General features: G+C 36.1%; 1 protein-coding gene across 5 annotated transcripts in view; it reads right to left on the bottom strand.

Moving 5' to 3' along the window:
* CTNNA2 (catenin alpha 2) overlaps window positions 1-19218 on the bottom strand; it is a 1049032-nt gene extending 1029814 nt beyond the window's left edge. For all 5 annotated transcript variants that reach the window (XM_065891313.1, XM_065891311.1, XM_065891310.1 and 2 more), the window contains exon 1: window positions 19117-19218. In XM_065891313.1, the coding sequence (XP_065747385.1) occupies window positions 19117-19218 (102 nt within the window). The remainder of the gene's footprint in view (window positions 1-19116) is intronic.
* Window positions 19219-19594: the final 376 nt, after the last annotated feature.

Here is a 19594-nt window from a genome sequence, read left to right on the forward strand (position 1 = left end):
TTAGGAATAGAACTACAGATTCTCACTTACAATTCAGCAAGCTCCCAAAGTTTTATTTGGAGGATGATTTATTCAAAAGAACTCCAAATAGAAAGGACCTTCAAGATGTGGAGGAACAAGATGTGGAGATCACCTTCCTCCCCCAAAATACATCTACATGTGGAACAACTCCTATAGAACACCCACTGAACACTGGCAGAAGACCTCAGACCTCCCAAAAGGCAAGAAACTCCCCCCAAGTACCTGCGTAGGGCAAAAGAAAAAAGAATAAACAGAGACAAAAGGATAGGGATGGGACCTGCACCAGTGGAAGGGAGCCATGAAGGAGGAAAGGTTTCCACACACTAGGAAGCCCCTTCACTGGTGGAGACGGGCGGGGGGTGGGGTGAGGGGAAGCTTCAGAGCCATGGAGGAGAGCACAGCAACAGGGGTGCAGAGGGCAAAGCGGAGAGATTCCCGCACAGAGGATCGGTGCTGACCAGCACTCACCAGCCTGAGAGGCTTCTCTGCTCACCTGCTGGAGTGGGTGGGGGCTGGGAGCTGAGGCTCCAGCATCGGAGGTCAGACCCCAGGGAGAGGACTGGGATTGGCTGCGTGAACACAGCCTGAAGGGGGCTCGTATGCCACAGCTAGCCGGGAAGGAGTCCAGGAAAAAGTCTGGAACTGCCTAAGAGTCAAGAGACCATTGTTGCGGGGTGCACAAGGAGAGGAGATTCAGAGCAACACCTAAAGAAGCTCCAGAGACGGGCGCAAGCTGCAGCTATCAGCGCAGACACCAGAGACGCACATGAAAAGCTAAGGCTGCTGCTGCAGCCACCAAGAATCCTGTGTGCAATCACAGGTCACTATCCACACCTCCCCTCCCAGGAGCCTGTGACGCCCACCACTCCAGGGTCCCATGATCCAGGGACAACTTCCTGGGAGAACACATGGTGCACCTCAGACTGTTGCAATGTCCTGGTTCCCTTGCTGCCGCAGGCTCGCCATGTATTCCATACCTATCCCTTCCCCCGGCCTGAGCGAGCCACAGCCCCCTAATCATCTGCTCCGTTAACCCCGTCTTGTCCTGTTGGGGTGGGGAACACATGCCCCCAGCCAACCTACATGCAGAGGCGGGGTCAAATCCAAAGCTGTATGTACCCCAGGAGCTGTGCGAACAAAGAAGAGAAATGGAAATCACTCCCAGCAGCCTCAGGAGCCACGGATTAAATCTCCATAATCAACTTGATGTACCCTGCATCTGTGGAATACCTGAATAGACAATGAATGACCCCAAAACTGAGGTGGTGGACTTTGGGAGCAAGTGTAGACTTGGGGTTTGCTGTATGTGACTGACTAGTTTCTGATTTACATGTGTATCTTAGTTTAGTTTTTAGCACTTGTTATCATTGGTGGATTTGTTTACTGGTTTTGTTGCTCTCTTCTTTTCCTTTTCTTATTAATTTATTTTTTTATTTTAATAACATATATTTTTAAATTTTTTATTTTAATAACTTTATTTTATTTTTTCTTTCTTTATTTTCTTCTCCCTTTTCTTTTGAGCCATGTGGCTGATAGGGTCATGGTCCTCTGGCCAGGTGAGAGGCCTGAGCCTCTGAGGTAGGAGAACCAAGTTAATGACACTGGACCACCAGAGACCTCCCAGCCCCATGTAACATCAATCGGCAAGAGCTCTCCCAGATATCTCCATCTCAACACTAAGACCAGCTCCACTCAACAACAAGCAAGCTCCAGTGCTGGACACCTCATGCCAAACAACTACCAAGACAGGAACTCAACCCCACCCATTAGCAGAGAGGCTGTCTAAAATCATACTAAGTTCACAGACACCACAAAACACACCGCCGGACACAGTCCTGCCCACCAGAAAGACAAGATCCAGCCCCACCCACCAGAACAGAGGCACCAGTCTCCTCCACCAGGGAGCATACACAACCCACTGAACCAACCTTACCCACTGGGGGCAGACATCTAAAACAACAGAAGCTATGAACCTGCAGCCTGCAAAAAGGAGACCCCAAACACAGAAAGTTAAGCAAAATGAGAAGACAGAGAAATAACGCAGCAGGTGAAGGAGCAAGGTAAAAACCCACCAGACCAAACAAATGAAGAGGAAATAGGCAGTCTACTTGAAAAAGAATTCACAGTAATGATAATAAAGATGATCCAAAACCTTGGAAATAGAATGGAGAAAATACAAGAAACGTTTAACAAGGACCTAGAAGAACTAAACAGCAAACAAACAATGGCAAGCAACATAATAAATGAAATTAAAAATTCTCTAGAAGGAATCAATAGCAGAATAACCAAGGAAGAAGCACGGGTAAGTGATGTGGAAGACAAAATAGTGGAAATAGCTACCACAGAGCAGAATAAAGAAAAAAGAATGAAAAGAATTGAGGACAGGCTCAGAGACTTCTGGGACAATATTAAAGGCACAAATATTCTAATAATAGAGGTCCTAGAAGCAGAAGAGAAAAAGAAGGACTGAGAAAATATTTGAAGAGATTATAGTTGAAAACTTCCCTAATGTGGGAAAGGAAATAGTCAATCAAGTCCGGGAAGCGCAGAAAGTCACTTACAGGAAAAATCCAAGGAGAAACACACCAAGACACATATTAATCAAACTATCAAAAATTAAATACAAAGAAAACATATTAAAAGCAGCAAGGGAAAAGCAACAAATAATATACAAGGGAATCCCCGTAAGGTTAACAACTGATCTTTCAGTGGAAACTCTGCAAGCCAGAAGGGAGTGGCAGGACGTATTTAAAGTGATGAAAGGGAAAAACGTACAACCAAGATTATTCTACCCAGCATGGATCTCATTCAGATTCAACGGAGAAATTAAAACCTTTACAGACAAGCAAAAGCTAAGAGAATTCAGCATCGCCAAACAAGCTTTACAACAAAGGCCAAAGGAACTTCTCTAGGCAGGAATCATAAGAGAAGGAAAAGACCTACAGAAACAAACACAAAACAACTTAGAAAATGGTAATAGGAACATACATATCGATAATTACCTTAAATGTAAATGGATTAAATGCTCCAACCAAAAGACATGGACTGGGGCTTCTCTGGTGGCACAGTGGTTGAGAGTCCACCTGCCAATGCAGGGGACATGGGTTAGTGCCCCGGTCCGGGAAGATCCCACATGCCACGGAGCGGCTGGGTCCGTGAGCCATGGCCGCTGAGCCTGCATGTCTGGAGCCTGTGCTCCACAACGGGAGTGGCCCAAACGGTGAGAGGCCCGCGTACCGCAAAAAAAAAAAAAAGAATTTTAAAGCAACATCTGAAATTCTCCTATATCAGCAGTTACTGAGTATCATCCATATGTGTGTGGTTAATCATCTATGACAATCTTAATAGTGATGACAATTCCAGGAAGCACACACGAAGTACAATAACCAGATGCTAATGGTTTATGGGTATCCTAGAGAATAGGGAAAAACTGATAATAAATAGAATGAAGACAAAAATACAAATTACTATAGTAAAAACAGTTCATGAAGTCAAAATCAGTCATCTGCTATTAACAAACTCACTATCTATTGATATAGAGTAGTTTAGAAAAGAGAATAAACTAAATTTGACTTCATTTCAGTATTTATCGACCAAAGTGGTCTGATGTTAGCCACACTGAACAAGAAAATATTTTACATAATTAAAATGTTGGTTTTCTGTGGCTTCCCTGGTGGCGCAGTGGTTGAGCATCTGCCTGCCGATGCAGGGGACACGGGTTCGTGCCCCGGTCTGGAAAGATCCCACGTGCCACGGAGTGGCTAGGACCGCGAGCCATGGCCGCTGAGCCTGCGCGTCCGGAGCCTGTGCTCCGCAACGGGAGAGGCCACAACAGTGAGAGGCCCGTGTACCGCAAAAAAAAGAAGAAAACAATGTCAATTTTCTATGATGTTTAGCTATTTTAAATTTTGGAATTTAATATTTTGAAACATAATAATTTGAATAATTTCAATATTTGAATAATTTCAATAATTTTGAATAACTTCAATAATTTGAAATTTAATAAATAATAAATTTATTAAACTACCTGCTTAACACCTGTGCCTGTTCTTTCTGAGGAAACACGCTCATTGTGAAGGATAAAGTTTGGAAACCATTTAAAACTGTATGAGCCACCAAAATATTCCAAAATTTTTAACATTGGTGAAAATCATTTTTACCATGCTTGAATAAGTCAGCTTATGGGAATTTTGTCTCATCTCTTTATAAAATTCCCCTTGGGGATGAAAACAAGCTTGGAAAGTTTCCGTCAACAGTGTAAATTGAGAGTTCATGTTAAATTAGGCATTGAAAACTGCAGTTTAGGACAGAATTACCATCTCAGCCATCACCACAGGGTTCCATAGTACATTTACAATAGCTATGTTTTAGATTAACATCATATTCAAGTACTTTCTACATTTTTTTTTCATTTTTAAACTTAACTACCATGCTGCAAGAGATCTTAAAAAATCAAGCATATTTTCTACTTTCCCTTTAGTTTTCAAAGTCCAGATAATAATATGGCAACAATTATCAATACTCATAGGATGATAAAGCACAAAATCACCAGTAAGAAGACTGACCAGTAGAAATGACATTCTCCTAAGCTCATTACTCTTTTAAAATATACTTTTTAAAATTATTTTTATTAAAGTATAGTTAATTTTCAATGTTGTGTTAGTCTCAAGTGTACAGCAAAGTGATTCAGTTATACATATACATATATATGTATATACATATTCTTATATATATATTATTTTATATATATATATATTTTCAGATTCTTTTCCATTATACATTATTACCAGATATTGAGTATAGTTCCCTGTGTTATACAGCAGGTCCTTGTTGTTTACCTATTTTATATATAGTAGTGTGTATATGTTAATCCCAAACTCCTAATTTATCTCTCCCCACCCCTGCTATCCCTTTTGGCAACCATAAGTTTGTTTTCTATGTCTTTTGAGTCTATTTCTGTTTTGTAAATAAGTTCATGTGCATCCATTTTTTAGATTTCACATATAAGTGATATCATATGATATTTGTCTTTGTCTGGCTTACTTCACTTAGTATGATAATCTCTAGGTCCATCCATGTTGCTGCAAATGTCATTATTTCATTCTTTTTTGTGTCTGAGTAATATCCCATTGCATATATATACCACATCTTCTTTATCTATTCACCTGTCAATGGACATTTAGGTTACTTCCATGTCTTGGCTATTATAAACAGTGCTGCTATGAACACTGGTGTGTATGTATCTTTTTGAATTAGAGTTTTAAAAAACGTACTTTTAAAAGACAGTATAACCTAACACATAATTACAATTGGGCTGCTCCAGAAAACTGTACCTTAGTTCTACTTAGCTTGAAGTCTTGCCTTAGTGAAGAGTGAGAGAGCAAAAGCAAGAGAGGAAGAAAGATTCTCATTAAGTAAGGAGGGTACTTACTGTGATAGCAAAGAAATCATCATTCTTCCAGTCACTCAACAAAAATTTACCAAATCACTATTGCATACCAGGCCAAGACAAGGATATACAGAGAATGAAATTTATGGTCTTGTGGGTAATTGACAACACACGCAAGCACGCATGCAAACTAAAACACACACACACACACACACACACTAAAACCCGGAATTATAATACTGCAAGATGATACATGACAGGGGAAGTGAAGCATACACTAGGAATACAGTGGAGACCTAGCCCAGTTTTGTGGGTAACAAAAAAGCTGAAGAAGGCAACCTCTAGGATAAGAACTGAAGGATGCCTGGGTGCCAGCCAGCCTAAAGGAAGAGAATTTCCAAGCACATGTGAAATGAGACACCACAGAGTTCTAGAGATTGAAAGAAGTTCTTTCTGGATTGAGGGTAGACATTCAGAAAGAAGTGATAAGAAAAGGAGCAAACTGATAAATGAGAAAAGGTCTTACTGAAGAATGTGTACTTAATTTAAAGTGGTCAAAAATTGTTCTAGAAAACAGTACTGACAAACTCTGCTTATTCTTTCCTACACTGCTAACATAATCACTTGAGACATTATCTAGAATTTACAAATGAGCAATGAAATCAATTCTTGTTTCAGAACAATAAAACAACAACAGATATTTTTGGTATAAGTATGTCTCAAATATTTCATGGGACATACTTATACTACACAATGATTTGTTGTTTATCTGTAGTTCAAATTTACCTGGGTGACCTGAATTTTTATTTATTAAATTTGGCAACCATGGCCAGCAGGCAGTCAAGGGAGAACTTATTAGGATAGTCAACTTAGTGGCACAAGACTAATAATGGCTGTGTATGGTACCTATATTCAAATGCCAGTTTGAATAATAGGAAATTTGTAACATTTTGAGAAATTTTAATGAAGTTTGTTGTGTCCAGCATTATTTTTAAAGCCCGCAAATCCCTTTGAACATTGATAATTAAGAGGGTGGGTTGAATTGAACGTAAGGTCAAGAAAAATTATTTTTCTAAAGAAAATATAAAAATTCATTTATTGGCAATGTGAAAGACATTTTCTCTACATGTATATATACAAATATACATATGCAATATGTATGTTATACATGAGTACTATGCCTTTTACTATAAAGATAAAATATTACAAATTTCACTACAAAAAACCAAAACATTATTTCTTAATTTGGTCGCTAGGTATCAAAACATTGACACATTCTTGAAAAGCTCATGAATATTTTCATCCACGAAATCCCAAACAATTGTTATAGTTGTCAACACTTCATAAAACAACTACTGCAACATATAATTACGTTTTACTACTAACTAATTTTGCAAGAATGACGGAGGCAAAGAATATATACACACTACATTTCTTTTTAAGGAAGAGTGTTTATTTAATCATCAACAAATATTTATCAAACATTTTCCAATTCAAAGGTAATGGGAATATATGTGTGAACCACACTGACATCATCCCTGTCCTGATGGAGTTTTCCACCTAGTGAAGGAGTCAGGCGAAGCACACACAAAGAAACACATAAGACAATTACAGATAGTGGTCAGTACTCTGAAAGAAAGAAACAGATAAAGCATAGAGAAGGTGGGGCAAGAGGCATGTACTTTAAAAAAAAAAAAAGGGTAGTCAGGAAAGTCCTCTGTGACATCAGGAAAATGATTAGACAGGACCTGAAAGGTGCAAGGGATCCAGTCACAGCATTAGAAGGTTGGCATCATCCTATGCAGAGGAAGCAGCTTGTGCAAAGGCACTGAGGCAAGAAAGAACTCAGTTCATCCAAGAATCTGAAAGAAGGGCTCTGTGGCTTGAGCATGATGATCAAAGGTCCACAAGGACTAGATGTAGTAGTTTGTAGTACTAGTTTGTAGCAGGGGACAAGTAAAGACACGGTCAGAAGTGTTAATTTTATCTTAAAATGCAATGAAAACATGGGCACAGTCTTAAGCAGGGGAACGATATGGTCAAATTATACACTGCTTTCAATGATCACTCTGATTGCTGTTAGAGTGTCAAGGAAGTGAGCAAAAGTGGGATTGGCAGATTATTCAGGAAGTGACTACCTTGGTTGTGGTGAGAAAGGACTTGGGTTTGGAATCAGGACTTTAGCAGCAAGAGTTGAAGAGAGGTGGGCAGATCTGAGGAAAGACAAACCAGAGAGAATTCTTGGCTGTGAGAACGGGGCGCTGTGAAAAGACATGAGCTGAAGATACAAATTTGAGCGTTGTCAGCATATTGATAATACCTAAGGCCGTAAGGATGGGCAGAATTATCTGGGAAGAGAATGCAGAAGAAAGAAAAGAGGAGTCCCAAGTCTAAACCCTGAAAAACAGAAACATTTAAAGCTGAGGTACGGAAACAAGATAAAGCAAAGACAGAAGGCACAGCCACTGAAGCCAACATGTCCGTGTTACAAGGACTGAGAGTTATGTCAGAATGAAAGAAAAATAGCTGGTTAGATTTTCCGTTACTCTTCTTGGCTTTCTTCTTAATTGTGTGAAAACAAAGCTTACCTTTGTACTTTCAGCAGGATGACGAGAAAGGGAAAAGCAGGTGTGTTAACATGCCCCAATCCTTTATCTCAGATCTCTGACAAGCTTTAATTAGTTTGCTAGTTGAGGGCTTCCTGAGTAAATGCAATTCTGTCACTTCCTAGGCATTCTCATGCTGGGTGTAATGGATTTTTTTGGTCTCCAGTTCAGATAACATTTCTATGTTGTCCAAAATAGTTATAAGCAATTTTGTTAGTTAACTTCCTATAATTTCTCCCTTATATTTTTGAAACAGTATGCATAAGATTTCACTAACTGTCCTGTTTCAAGAACATAAACACTCATTATTCTTCTCCAATATTAATTTTTAAATTTAGATTTAATTCCATTTTCCCATTTAGAATAGCTATATTCACTGAAATGGAAAAATACAAGAGAAAAAATACTATTAAGGCTTGAGGTTTTGCCAAATAAAATAAAAGAGTTACTGCTAAGTTTAGGTGTTCACATGCACTGACCATTTAAGAGAAAAGTGGGGTTTTAGTTTAACTTATTCATTTGAATGTTAAGGAATTTGTTTAGGTCATGTTTGCATCTCAGCAAACAGCTGGTTTGGGAAAGAATCAGCTGATGTAATCAAGAAAAGGAATGAATATCTGACTGTAAAACTATATTCGGTTATCTTCTGCTTGCTTCCTTTCCTCTGCCTGTTTAACTTGGGAATTGTCCCCTTCCCACACCTTCAATTTATTTCTTTACTCTCTTCCCTTTTCACTCTATACATTCTTGGTGGTTGATGTACTAGCAACTTCCACTTCAGTATTTTCAGCTAATGTATCCCTTAGGAGCTGCATCTTTTATTATGTGATCTAAGTCTCTCCTTTTTTCATCTGTAAATCAGAGAAAATAACATTGACTTTACCAAGTTGACTCAAGGAGTAATGAAAACTTCTGGAAATACCTAGCATAGTATCAGGCACCTAGTAACTACTCAAGAAGCATTAGGGCCTTTCTCCCTTTTCTCTTTAGAGGCTCTAGATGATCTGTGATCTGTTCCATACAAATGAGAAGAGCTCCAACTAAGACCAGAGCAGTGAGGACTGTTCAAATAAAAGACAAGAGTCTAATGAAAGTAATTTAGAAAGTTTAGCTCAGCAGCTTGGACCACCTTTATGGTGAGCCCCAAATAATTACATGTAAGGGAAACCAGGATTGGTGATCTTAGGAAAACCCCCCCAAACCTCCTTTTTCCTTAGGAACAAGAAATTAATAAATTGAGGTAGTATGTAGAGCATTCATTTCATAGTACCTAAAACTTCTCCTTTGTCCTCTATTAAATGGGATTTCTTTTATTAGCATTCATAAAATAATCACTGGGTTTAAACTAGAAATTTTTGAAAGTAAATATTTTGATGGAAAATAAGTTAGTTGTATCATTCTTAATATAGTTAGCTTATATTTTACAACCATTACAATGTCTTACAACTTAACTTGCATTGTCCTGGGCTAATGAGAAGGGAACAGAAGTAGATGCTTCCTGTTAACTGTGAGTATATTTGTGGTTAAAAAAAAAAAAGGTGAAATGATGCCATGGTGCCCTCAATAGTTATGATTTGTAGTAGTAGGTTCTAAACGTGCACATGGTAGTGAGTGTTTACGAAACACAAGACATAGAGCTAAAGTAGTCACCACCACATCTGTGTCATATGCAATGCTTTAATGTCAGCAGAACATCATCCATCAAATTAATGCTAATTTCAATTTTTTGTTTTTGTGTTTTTGGTACTTATTTTGTAAATTTCTTTATGGATAAAAATATATGCATACATAATTTCATGTTTGTAATACTACTTTAAGTCCACTCTAGGATTTGGGAGGATTTTTTTGGTTTTGATTTTGGTTTCGGGTTTAAAAGGACTCCACACATTACTCAAGTTTGAAAACTTGGCCAACACAGCTGGCCTCATCTGGTGGCAGACATCAAAATTTAGAACATAATCCCAAAACAGAAATTAATCTAACTCCATACTATATACTACTTAATTAAATTCCTATTTCAGAAGTGACGAATACATATATATGCATCAGCATACAGTATTTGTTTTTCTTTCTCTGACTTACTTCACCCTGTATGACAGACTCTAGGTCCATCTACCTCAGGGGTGAAGTGAGAGTAGCATCAACATATATACACTACCGAATGTAAAATAATTAGCTAGTGGGAAGCAGCAGCATAGCACAGGGAGATCAGCTCGGTGCTTTGCAATGACCTAGAGGGGTGGGATAGGGAGGTGGGAGGGAGGTTGAAGAGGGAGGGGATAAAGGGACATATGTATGCATATGGCTGATTGGCTTTGGTGTACAACAGAAACTAACACAGTATTGTGAAGCAATTATACTCCAATAAAGATCTATTAAAAAAATGAAGTTGATATGTTATCAAGATCCAAAAAAAAAAAAAAGAAGTGACAAATACAATAACTGTCAAGAATTCTACCATATGACTTCAATTCAAAGAAGTACTTCCAACATAATTAACTACTTTAGGTTTATGTACCAAATGTAAAAAATAAGTGCAATTTAAGATATGTTAATATGGATGAAACCATATTTGTAAAACAATAAAAATATGGGAGACACAACAGGGAGGAAGTATGGGGGTATATGTATATGTATAGCTGATTCACTTTGTTATAAAGCAGAAACTAAGATACCATTGTAAAGCAATTATACTCCAATAAAGATGTTAAAAAAAAAGAGTAAGAAATATATATATAGACTTTCAATTAAATATTAATATATGTCTTAAAGGTAAATTCCCAAATCATAATCTCATTACTTGTATTAGAATCCTATATTTAATACATGTTACTTTTTTCTTTAACAAGAAAAGGTACAGAGGTTTTAAATAAAGTTATGGTGTTTCAGTTCATTCATTCACCCAAAAAACTTCTATTAAAGACAGATAAACTGAAACATTTTCCAAAGCAAGAAAAATAGCATCCAAAAATTAAAATGGGAATTGGTATGAAAATAACTTAAAAACAAAAACAGAAAAATACTTGGAAACAGGTTAACCATACTATATCTAAATTTGATCAAATAAATAAACAAGCTTACTGGAGTTCCCATCATTTACTTTTAGTACATCCTTTACTTTTCATTCAATTCTAATCCTCTGACAAAGATGAACGATCAACTTATTGCAACGCTGTATTATCACCATGGAAACCATCCAAATGTATTAATCTTTGAATCTCATGAATAAAACATGAATTATGGTAGTTTCAATAATGATATTTTCTGGACAGATGGAAAAAGGGTACACTGAGACTTCATTTTATACTTTGATTCTTTAGGTAAATTAATACATAAAGTATTTTGTAAACAGTGTAAGAGAGAGTATGAAATAGCATAAAAAGGCACACACTGGCTTAATTCTCAGAAGTTACTTCATTTCTGAGTGTCAGCTTACTTCTGCAATCACTTTCAGCTTTAAAGCTTCTGATTTTAAATTTAAATCTGATTCCCTGATTTTAAATGCACTGAAGAATTTAACTATTGTTGTGTGTCACACAGAGGTAACTCCTGTATAAGTATTTAACATCAAAACAGGGAGAAAATCAAGTATTTTTTAAAGTATAAAATTGAATTTCTTAATTTAGAAACAATATTTTAAGTATATGATGTTCTAATTATTTAGCTTTTGAGATAATTATTAACTTTTTGAGTAAAATTTTAAAAGACCTAACTACAGAAGACACTAGAGCCTAACCTAATAGGGCCCGATGGACATTACTGAAAATAATACTGGAAAGCATTAAAGAGAGCTCCTCTTCTCAGGAGGTTCTTGCCCCATCAGGCCAATTTAGAACAGCTCATTAAACATCAATGGTATTCTTTTATCAGATGCTTAGGGCTACTTCTTAAATTGCATATTCATCTTTTATAAGGAACAAAATTCCAGCAAATTTCAATCTGTCCTATTGTGATGGGCTGAGCTTCATTAGCTTACTGAAATGGTGAAGGCTGAATTTCCAATAATTTTAGAGGTTTCTGCTTTATTTACCTTTGATTAAAGGCAATACACAAATAATTCTTCAAAATCTACATTAAAATTCTTTTTTCTGAAGAAAATATCCAATGAAACCCTATTTTATAAATGGCACCCATTTTCTAATAACAATTAATTACTACCAAGTAAGCCATTACTATCAAGTAATGAAGCCGTTACTATCAAGCCAGTACTACCAAATAATAAAGAACATTGCATTAAGAGCAAACCGATAGTACTATGAGAATACCATCAGGTACTTCACCAATCACTTCAACGCACAATCTCATGTACTACTTTAATAATCCCATGAGGTATCTATAACTTACATATGAGGAGAGATTAAGTAACCTATTTAAGCTTTGATTCACAATCAAGCCTTCCTGACTCCAAAGCTTGTGTATACATAATCACTACTTCAATGGTGTGAAAATAATTACAAAATTACACATTAAAAATCTACAAGATTAATGTGCATTTCATATAGGGAAAATAATTGGCTTTATGTATTCTTTAATTACAAAGAGAATATTTTCTGGTTTTGATTTCTAGCTGTTTTGCATAGATAAAACTATTTTTTGTATATTTATTCTATATCTGGCCATCTAACCTTATTCTCATATTAATTTTAATGGTACAATAATATCATAAAAGGACTATTTTATCTGTCCTATTCCTATGTTTACATGGTATATTCCTTTGTCTTAAAAGCTTGATCTTATTCCTATTTAGAGTTTTTATTAGAAATGACTGCAAAATTCTGTCAAATGTCTTTTTAGTGTCTCAGGTTATAATCTACTGAGCCACTAAAATATTTTTATTTGTTTCCTGATAATAGACTATAATTATATTCCTTAAAAAGTCTTATTTTGTTATACATATGCTGAACATTTGCTATACTGCTGGATGATACTTTCTATATTTTATGTAGGGTTTTTTTTTGCATTTAAATTCAGAAATGAGATCGAACTATCACTGTCCTTTTTCTAAAGTTATTTTATTTTATTATTATTATTATTATTTTTTGCAGTACGCAGGCCTCTCACTGTTGTGGCCTCTCCCGTTGCGGAGCACAGGCTCCAGACGTGCAGGCTCAGTGGCCATGGCCCACGGGCCCAGCTGCACCGGAGTATGTGGGATCTTCCTGGACTGGGGCACGAACCCGCATCCCCTGCATTGGCAGGCAGATTTTTAACCACTGTGCCACCAGGGAAGCCCTTTAAAGTTATTTTAAAGTGTCTTGAATTTTTAATATTAAAGTTATGATTCTTCAAGAATTATTGAGGAGCTGTTAATCTTTTTCTATGGTTGAAACAGAAATTTAAATGACAATGCAATTATCAGTTCTTTAAATATGTGATAGTACTCAGCTAGGTATCCATCTGTTCTGGTGCTTTTTGATAATAGATCTTTAAACAGCTTTCCAATATTTATATGGCTTATTCCAGTTCTCCACTTCTTCTTAGATAAATTTTGGTTATTTCAATCTTTCTGGGAAGTTATTCCCTTCCTCTAGGTTTTCATATTTCATAGGTATAGATTTGCAGGTAATATTCTACTATACTTCTTTTAATCTCTCTTGTTCCTAGAGTTCTTTCTGCTTTTCCTTTCATAATCTTATGTATACTTTCTCTATATATTTTCCATAATTTGTGCCCTGAAGAATTTATATTGGCCATTTCAAAGAAGAATCAAATTTTGAATTAATTTAACCCTTTTAACTTTTGTATTCTACTTTAGTGATTCCAGTTTTTATTGTTATTAAATTCTGATTTCCTAGTTTCTTTTGATGCTCTTTTTCTAAATTTTTTAAGATGAGTACTTAGTTTATTTTTATTTAATAAAAAAGGCATTTAAAGCTAAAATTCTGTACTAAACACAGCTTTTACTGGGTATGTATATTTTGTTAAGAAGAGATCTTCTTCATTAACTCATATATAGTTTGTAATTTCCCTTTGCTTTTAAGAGTTATCTAAGAGTGTGCTTTAATTTTCTAACAATTTTTTTACTTTCCTAATAAAGTTGCCTAATGTAATTTTTCCATTTCCTAATAAAAGGTTAGTATCACAGAACATGGCCTATTTTTTTTTTTTCAGAGAAAGAAATTTTATTTTAATAGGATGAACAGAAGCTCAGTACAAACAAGAGTAACATGCTAACATGTTAAGGTGTTCCCTGGGTTACAAAATATCAACATCCCCCAAGAAAAATACAGGCTAAGAGCATCTGCATGTGGATACTGGCTGTGTGATACAGACATTGAGGCTGTCAGAGCCTCACTTGCCTCATCTGGGAGAGAGAGAAGATGGCCCGAGAAGCTCCAAGTACATAAAGTATGAAGTGAACATGGCCTATTAAAGATCTTTACTTTCTTGAATTCATAAAAGTTCAGGCAACTTTTTCAAGGTCTAAAATTCCTAAGATGAATCTTTTCTCACTTGAAATTGCATGATTTCCATAATGTAAACATTTTCCAAAAGGAATCTTGACATTTCAGCATTGTAAATGATAAATATGCCACCTCATATATATTACGATACAAATGAGGAGAAGTTTTGTTTACTACTTCAAATACTTATCAACAATAAATTCCTAATATAATTTTTCCTATGACAGTGAATGGATTTTATTGAGAACTCCTTAACTTCTGGTATTTATTTCATCCTTATCCAGCTTTATCAGAAACTGTAGGAAGGCTATGGGCATACTGTGTCACTGAATATAGCAATGAATTTTATTCCATTCATAAAGAAGTTGTATGTATGTGTTTGATTCATATGGGGTCTTTGTTTAGTTTAGTTTTCTCTCTCATTTCCACCTTTTGTTTTAAATGTTGAGCATGGAGTTTATATTTAACATTTTCTTATCTCTCCTTACTTATTCATATGTCCTCCACGGGTTAACAATCACATCAGTCATTAAGATTTCATTCCAGGGGAGGGAATGGTGAATCTTGATAACACAGCCATAATATTATGGGGAAACAGTATCTAGAAAACCCTGTCATAAAAGTCACAATTTTTGAGAGAATCTTTTTTTTATTTTTAAATCAGTGTAGTAAAACTAGGAAGAAAAATAAACCATTTAGATATTGGAAGATGTTGGTAGAATGTTAAGACTAGTTATAATGCTAAGTTACTGTGTGAAATTCAACAAGACTTTTAAGTATTCTACTGTAGTATGTGAACAAATATGAATTAGACAATTATCTGTCTATTTTTAATAAATATTTTTAATGCATTACCTTTATCTGACAAAAGAATTCTAAATAATTGGACTGAAAGATACATGGAAAAAGACTACAATCTTTAATTGTAATCTTAGATTGCTGTACTTTAGATAAGTCAAATACAAGAGCAAAAGTATAAAGGTATGAAAAGTTTAAGAAATAAAAGACAGTTTACGTGTAATGTTGTGCTCGCCCATGCTGCATTCACTCATATTCTTCTCACTGACTTAAACAGTATTGATGTATGGCTAGTATTAGCCTAATAATATAACCATCTCAAAAAGAAAAATGGAGACTACATTTAATCATCACACCAGGCACTATGTTCTAATTATTGTTTCATTTCTTCCATATGATAAGGGTTAAATATATTGACATGTAATCTGAAGTGAAAATTCCAAAGCTAGGAAAAGGCAATCTGCTTTTATAACTGAGCTGACAGAACTACATTTCTGAGTGGACCGACTCCAAAATATCTCCTAAACCAGTCTTTTTCAAGCTATCTATGATGAAAGGCCATATATTCGTTATTGCAAAAGTTCATAAACCAAAGCTTTTGTAAAATACAACAAAATAAATAATTCAAAAGAAATTTAAAGATAAAATAACAAGCCCAAATTTTATCATTAGATTCAACAGACATAAAATTACTCTATAAAACTGCCATAAATTTTTCAAAGCACTTACTCTCAATTTCTGTGCTTACTGCTGACCAATAACAAATAATTCATGGATCAGCCTTAGTCCACAGACCACAATCTCAGTAGTCAACACACTCCCAAATCTAAGAGTCTATCAGTATTAGGTGTTTCCTGAAGAAATTTGTATAGCACTAACAAGAATCGTGACCAAATGGAAAATGGGCATAAACCTAATGAAATGTTTCAACAGTTACAAACAAACATGTCTACTTCCTAATCCTTAGAACTTGTGAATGTGTTGCCTTAAATGGCAAAAGGGACTCTGCAGACGTGATAAAGGTTAAAGATCTCAAGATGGAAAGATGATTTTAGAATATCTGGCCCCAATATAACCACAGGGTTTCTTATAAAAGAGGCGGGAGGAGATGTGATGGTAGATGCTGAAGTCAGTGGGAGGGGTTCGAAGGTGCTATGCTGCTGGCTTTAATGATGGATGAAAATACCATAACCAAGGATATAGGTGCACTCTGGACACTAAAAAAGGGAAGGAACTTCCTCCTTAAGGAGAACGGCCCAACTAACACCTTAATTTTAGGACCTCTGACCCCTAGAATTTTATGATAATAAATGGGCATTGTTTTAAGCTACTAAGATTGTGGTAATTTGTTATAGTAGGAATTGGAAACATATAGACATAAAGATTTTGGCTCTGGGAAGTAGGGTGCTGCTATAACAAATACCTGAAAATGTGGAAATGGTTTTGGAATTGACAGCGGGCAGAGGCTGGAAAAATTTTGAGGAGCATGATAGACAAAGCCTAGATTACCTTGAATGGACAGTAAAAATATGGATGTTAAAAGCCCTGCTGGTGAGGGCTCAGAAGGAAATGAGGAACTTGTTATTGGAAGGTGGAGGAAAAAGAATATTTGTTATAGAGTGGCAGAAAGCTTAGCTGAATTACTCCCTATAATTACATAGAAATCAGAATTATAAGTGATGAACTTGGATATTTAGCTGAGGAGATTTCCAAGCAAAGTGCTGAATGGAGTGGCCTGGTTTCCTCTTCTTGCTTATAGCAAAGTGTCAGAGGAAAGAAACAAATTGAGTTAAGAATTATTAAGCTAAAAGGAACCAGGACCCAATGATTTGGAAACTTCTTGACCTATGCAGATTGCAAGAGATGCTAAAATTAGAGGTCTCACTTTCAGGAAAGTGTGGCTCTGGAGAAAAAGTCAATCGTGTGTCTGGACAACCTTTGCCTAGTACCTTGGAAGGATTAAAACCTCAGAATGTTCATTCACGGAGGGAGCTCTTGCAAAGATTAGGCATGGGATTCATAGACACCCTCAGTCATTTCCACAGAGGCCAAAAATGGAGATGAGATTATCCAGGAAAGATCTGTGAAGCAGCCTGTTTTCTAATAGAGAAAACCCCAGAGATTTACAAAAGAGAACCACAAGTTTCTCAAGAATGTTACATCAGTAGAAACACTGCCAATCTGGACTAAAAAAAAAAAAAAAAACAGAGAAAGATGAAATTCAGAAAGGCTGTGTACTCTCAAAATTATACAGGCAAGAAATATCCAGGTGAAAATATGTGATATCTTCCATGAAAAAAGAATAATGATTCTTAGGGTGAAGAACCAGGCCCAGAGGGCAGAGCCTTGAGCCACAGAGGATTATTCCCAGGCTCTGAAATATAACTGAGTTTGCCTAGTTGGATTTCTAAATTGCTTGAAACTGGTAACCCATTTTTTTCTTCCACATTCTCCCTTTTTAAATGAAAATATCTGTAACTGTTAACTTATGCCTGTCCCACCAATGCATTTTGAGAGCATATAATTTGTCCTTTAATTTCACTGGTACACAGACAGAGAGAAATTTTGCTTGAGGATGGATTATAACTAGAACCTTACTCATACCTAATTTAGATGATTTAGATGATGAGATTTGGAATTTTTAAGCTGATCAATTTTAGGTGAGATTTTGGTCTTGAGATGATACTATAAAGAGTTGAGACTTTTGAGGATCTGGGATTTGGTGAATGTGTTTTGCTTGGGAAGGATGTGAATTTGGAGCGGTGGCCAGAGGGCAGACTATGGTAAACCGAACAATGACCCCCCACAAAGAAAACATCAGTGTTTTAATCCCTGGAAACTGAACATGCTACCTAAAATGGCAAGAGAGACTTTTCAGATGTGATTTGGTCATGGATCTTGAGATGAGAAGATTATTCTAGAGAATCTGAGTGGGCCCAATGTAATCATAAGGGTCCTTATAAGAGGGAGACAGGATAAGATATGAGGACAGGAGCAGGGGTCAGAGTCAGAGAGATATTCGAAGATGCCACATTATTGGCTTTCGATATGGAGGAAGGGGCCAAAGAAGAGAGCAGCCGTTAGAACATGGAAAAGGCAAAGAAATAGATTTTCTGCTAGCGCCTCCAGAAGGAATGCAGCTCTGCCAATACCCTAACGTTAGGACCTCTGACCTCTAGGACCATAAGATAATAAATTTGTGATGCTGTAAGCCACTAAGATTACAGTAATTTGCTATAGCAGCTAGAGGAAACCAGTATGTGGTCTCTATTTAACTTGACATAGTATCTCTCTACAAATATACCATTAAAATCTTGAATTTTCACATTCCATGAAATTTAGTCAATATAGCAAAGAATATGCTTCACAAGACACAAAAATTAATTTTTAAAATTTAAAAATCCTAAGGATAATTTTTTCTGTTAACAGTCCTCTTGTGGAAATGTGACAACATAAAAATGGAACATTTCATCATTCTGACATGATGAATTTTCCCTGGTAAACTAAAGAAAAAGTAATTCAATAAATATACTTTGCTCTTAAATAGTCAATATCGTTCTTCCTAACTGCATTAGCATCTGAAAGTAAGCTAGGAATGATTTATTTAGACTTTGAATCCATTACTGCAAATGAGAGTCCCCTTCACCAAAGCCCCCTCTTTAATTACCTCATCTACTTAATTTCAAAAATCATATGAAGAGTTTTTTAAAAAGCACTCCAAATCTTATTGGGCAGAAAAAAAAAAAATTGTCCACAGTTCAAGCAGGAATACATATTCAGTAACTAGCATTATGGCATGATTTATTCACATTTAAGGATATCTAATTCTTTGGAAAGTCATGATACAATTCCAACAGAAATATACACATGTAACAAAGTATTTCAAAACACCTCTTACCTGTGTAACAAGTGGCTCCAAAAGTCTCTCCACTGTTAGAGTCCGGATTTCCAAACTTTTGGGGTCCCATTTTAATATGATAGGTGAAGTTGCCGAAGTCATGCTCCCTACAGAAACACACATTATCCATTAGAAATAATGATCACAGAAATAATCTGTTACCTTGTGGGTTCAAAATGAATAAGTCACCAAAACTTAGAGCATACTTGAAAATTATCTGTCTGGTCCGACCTTATAAAGTTAGAGATGGGGAAATCAGAAGCAGAACTATGTGAGGTAGTGATGTTGGGTTCAGACTGAAAATGGATATTTCCCGAGCGCACCTGTATACATTGGACAAACTCTTGGTACCGAATTGACACTGAAATATTTCACTCACTCAGTGTTTAGTACACATATCCACCTGCTATATGCTGGGAAAGACTTGACCTTGCCCTCGAGTAGCTGATAGTTTCAATGCAGAGGTCGGCCACAATTA

Source organism: Phocoena phocoena, chromosome 14 (genome assembly GCF_963924675.1).
Source record: "Phocoena phocoena chromosome 14, mPhoPho1.1, whole genome shotgun sequence".
NCBI classification, from domain to species: domain Eukaryota; kingdom Metazoa; phylum Chordata; class Mammalia; order Artiodactyla; family Phocoenidae; genus Phocoena; species Phocoena phocoena.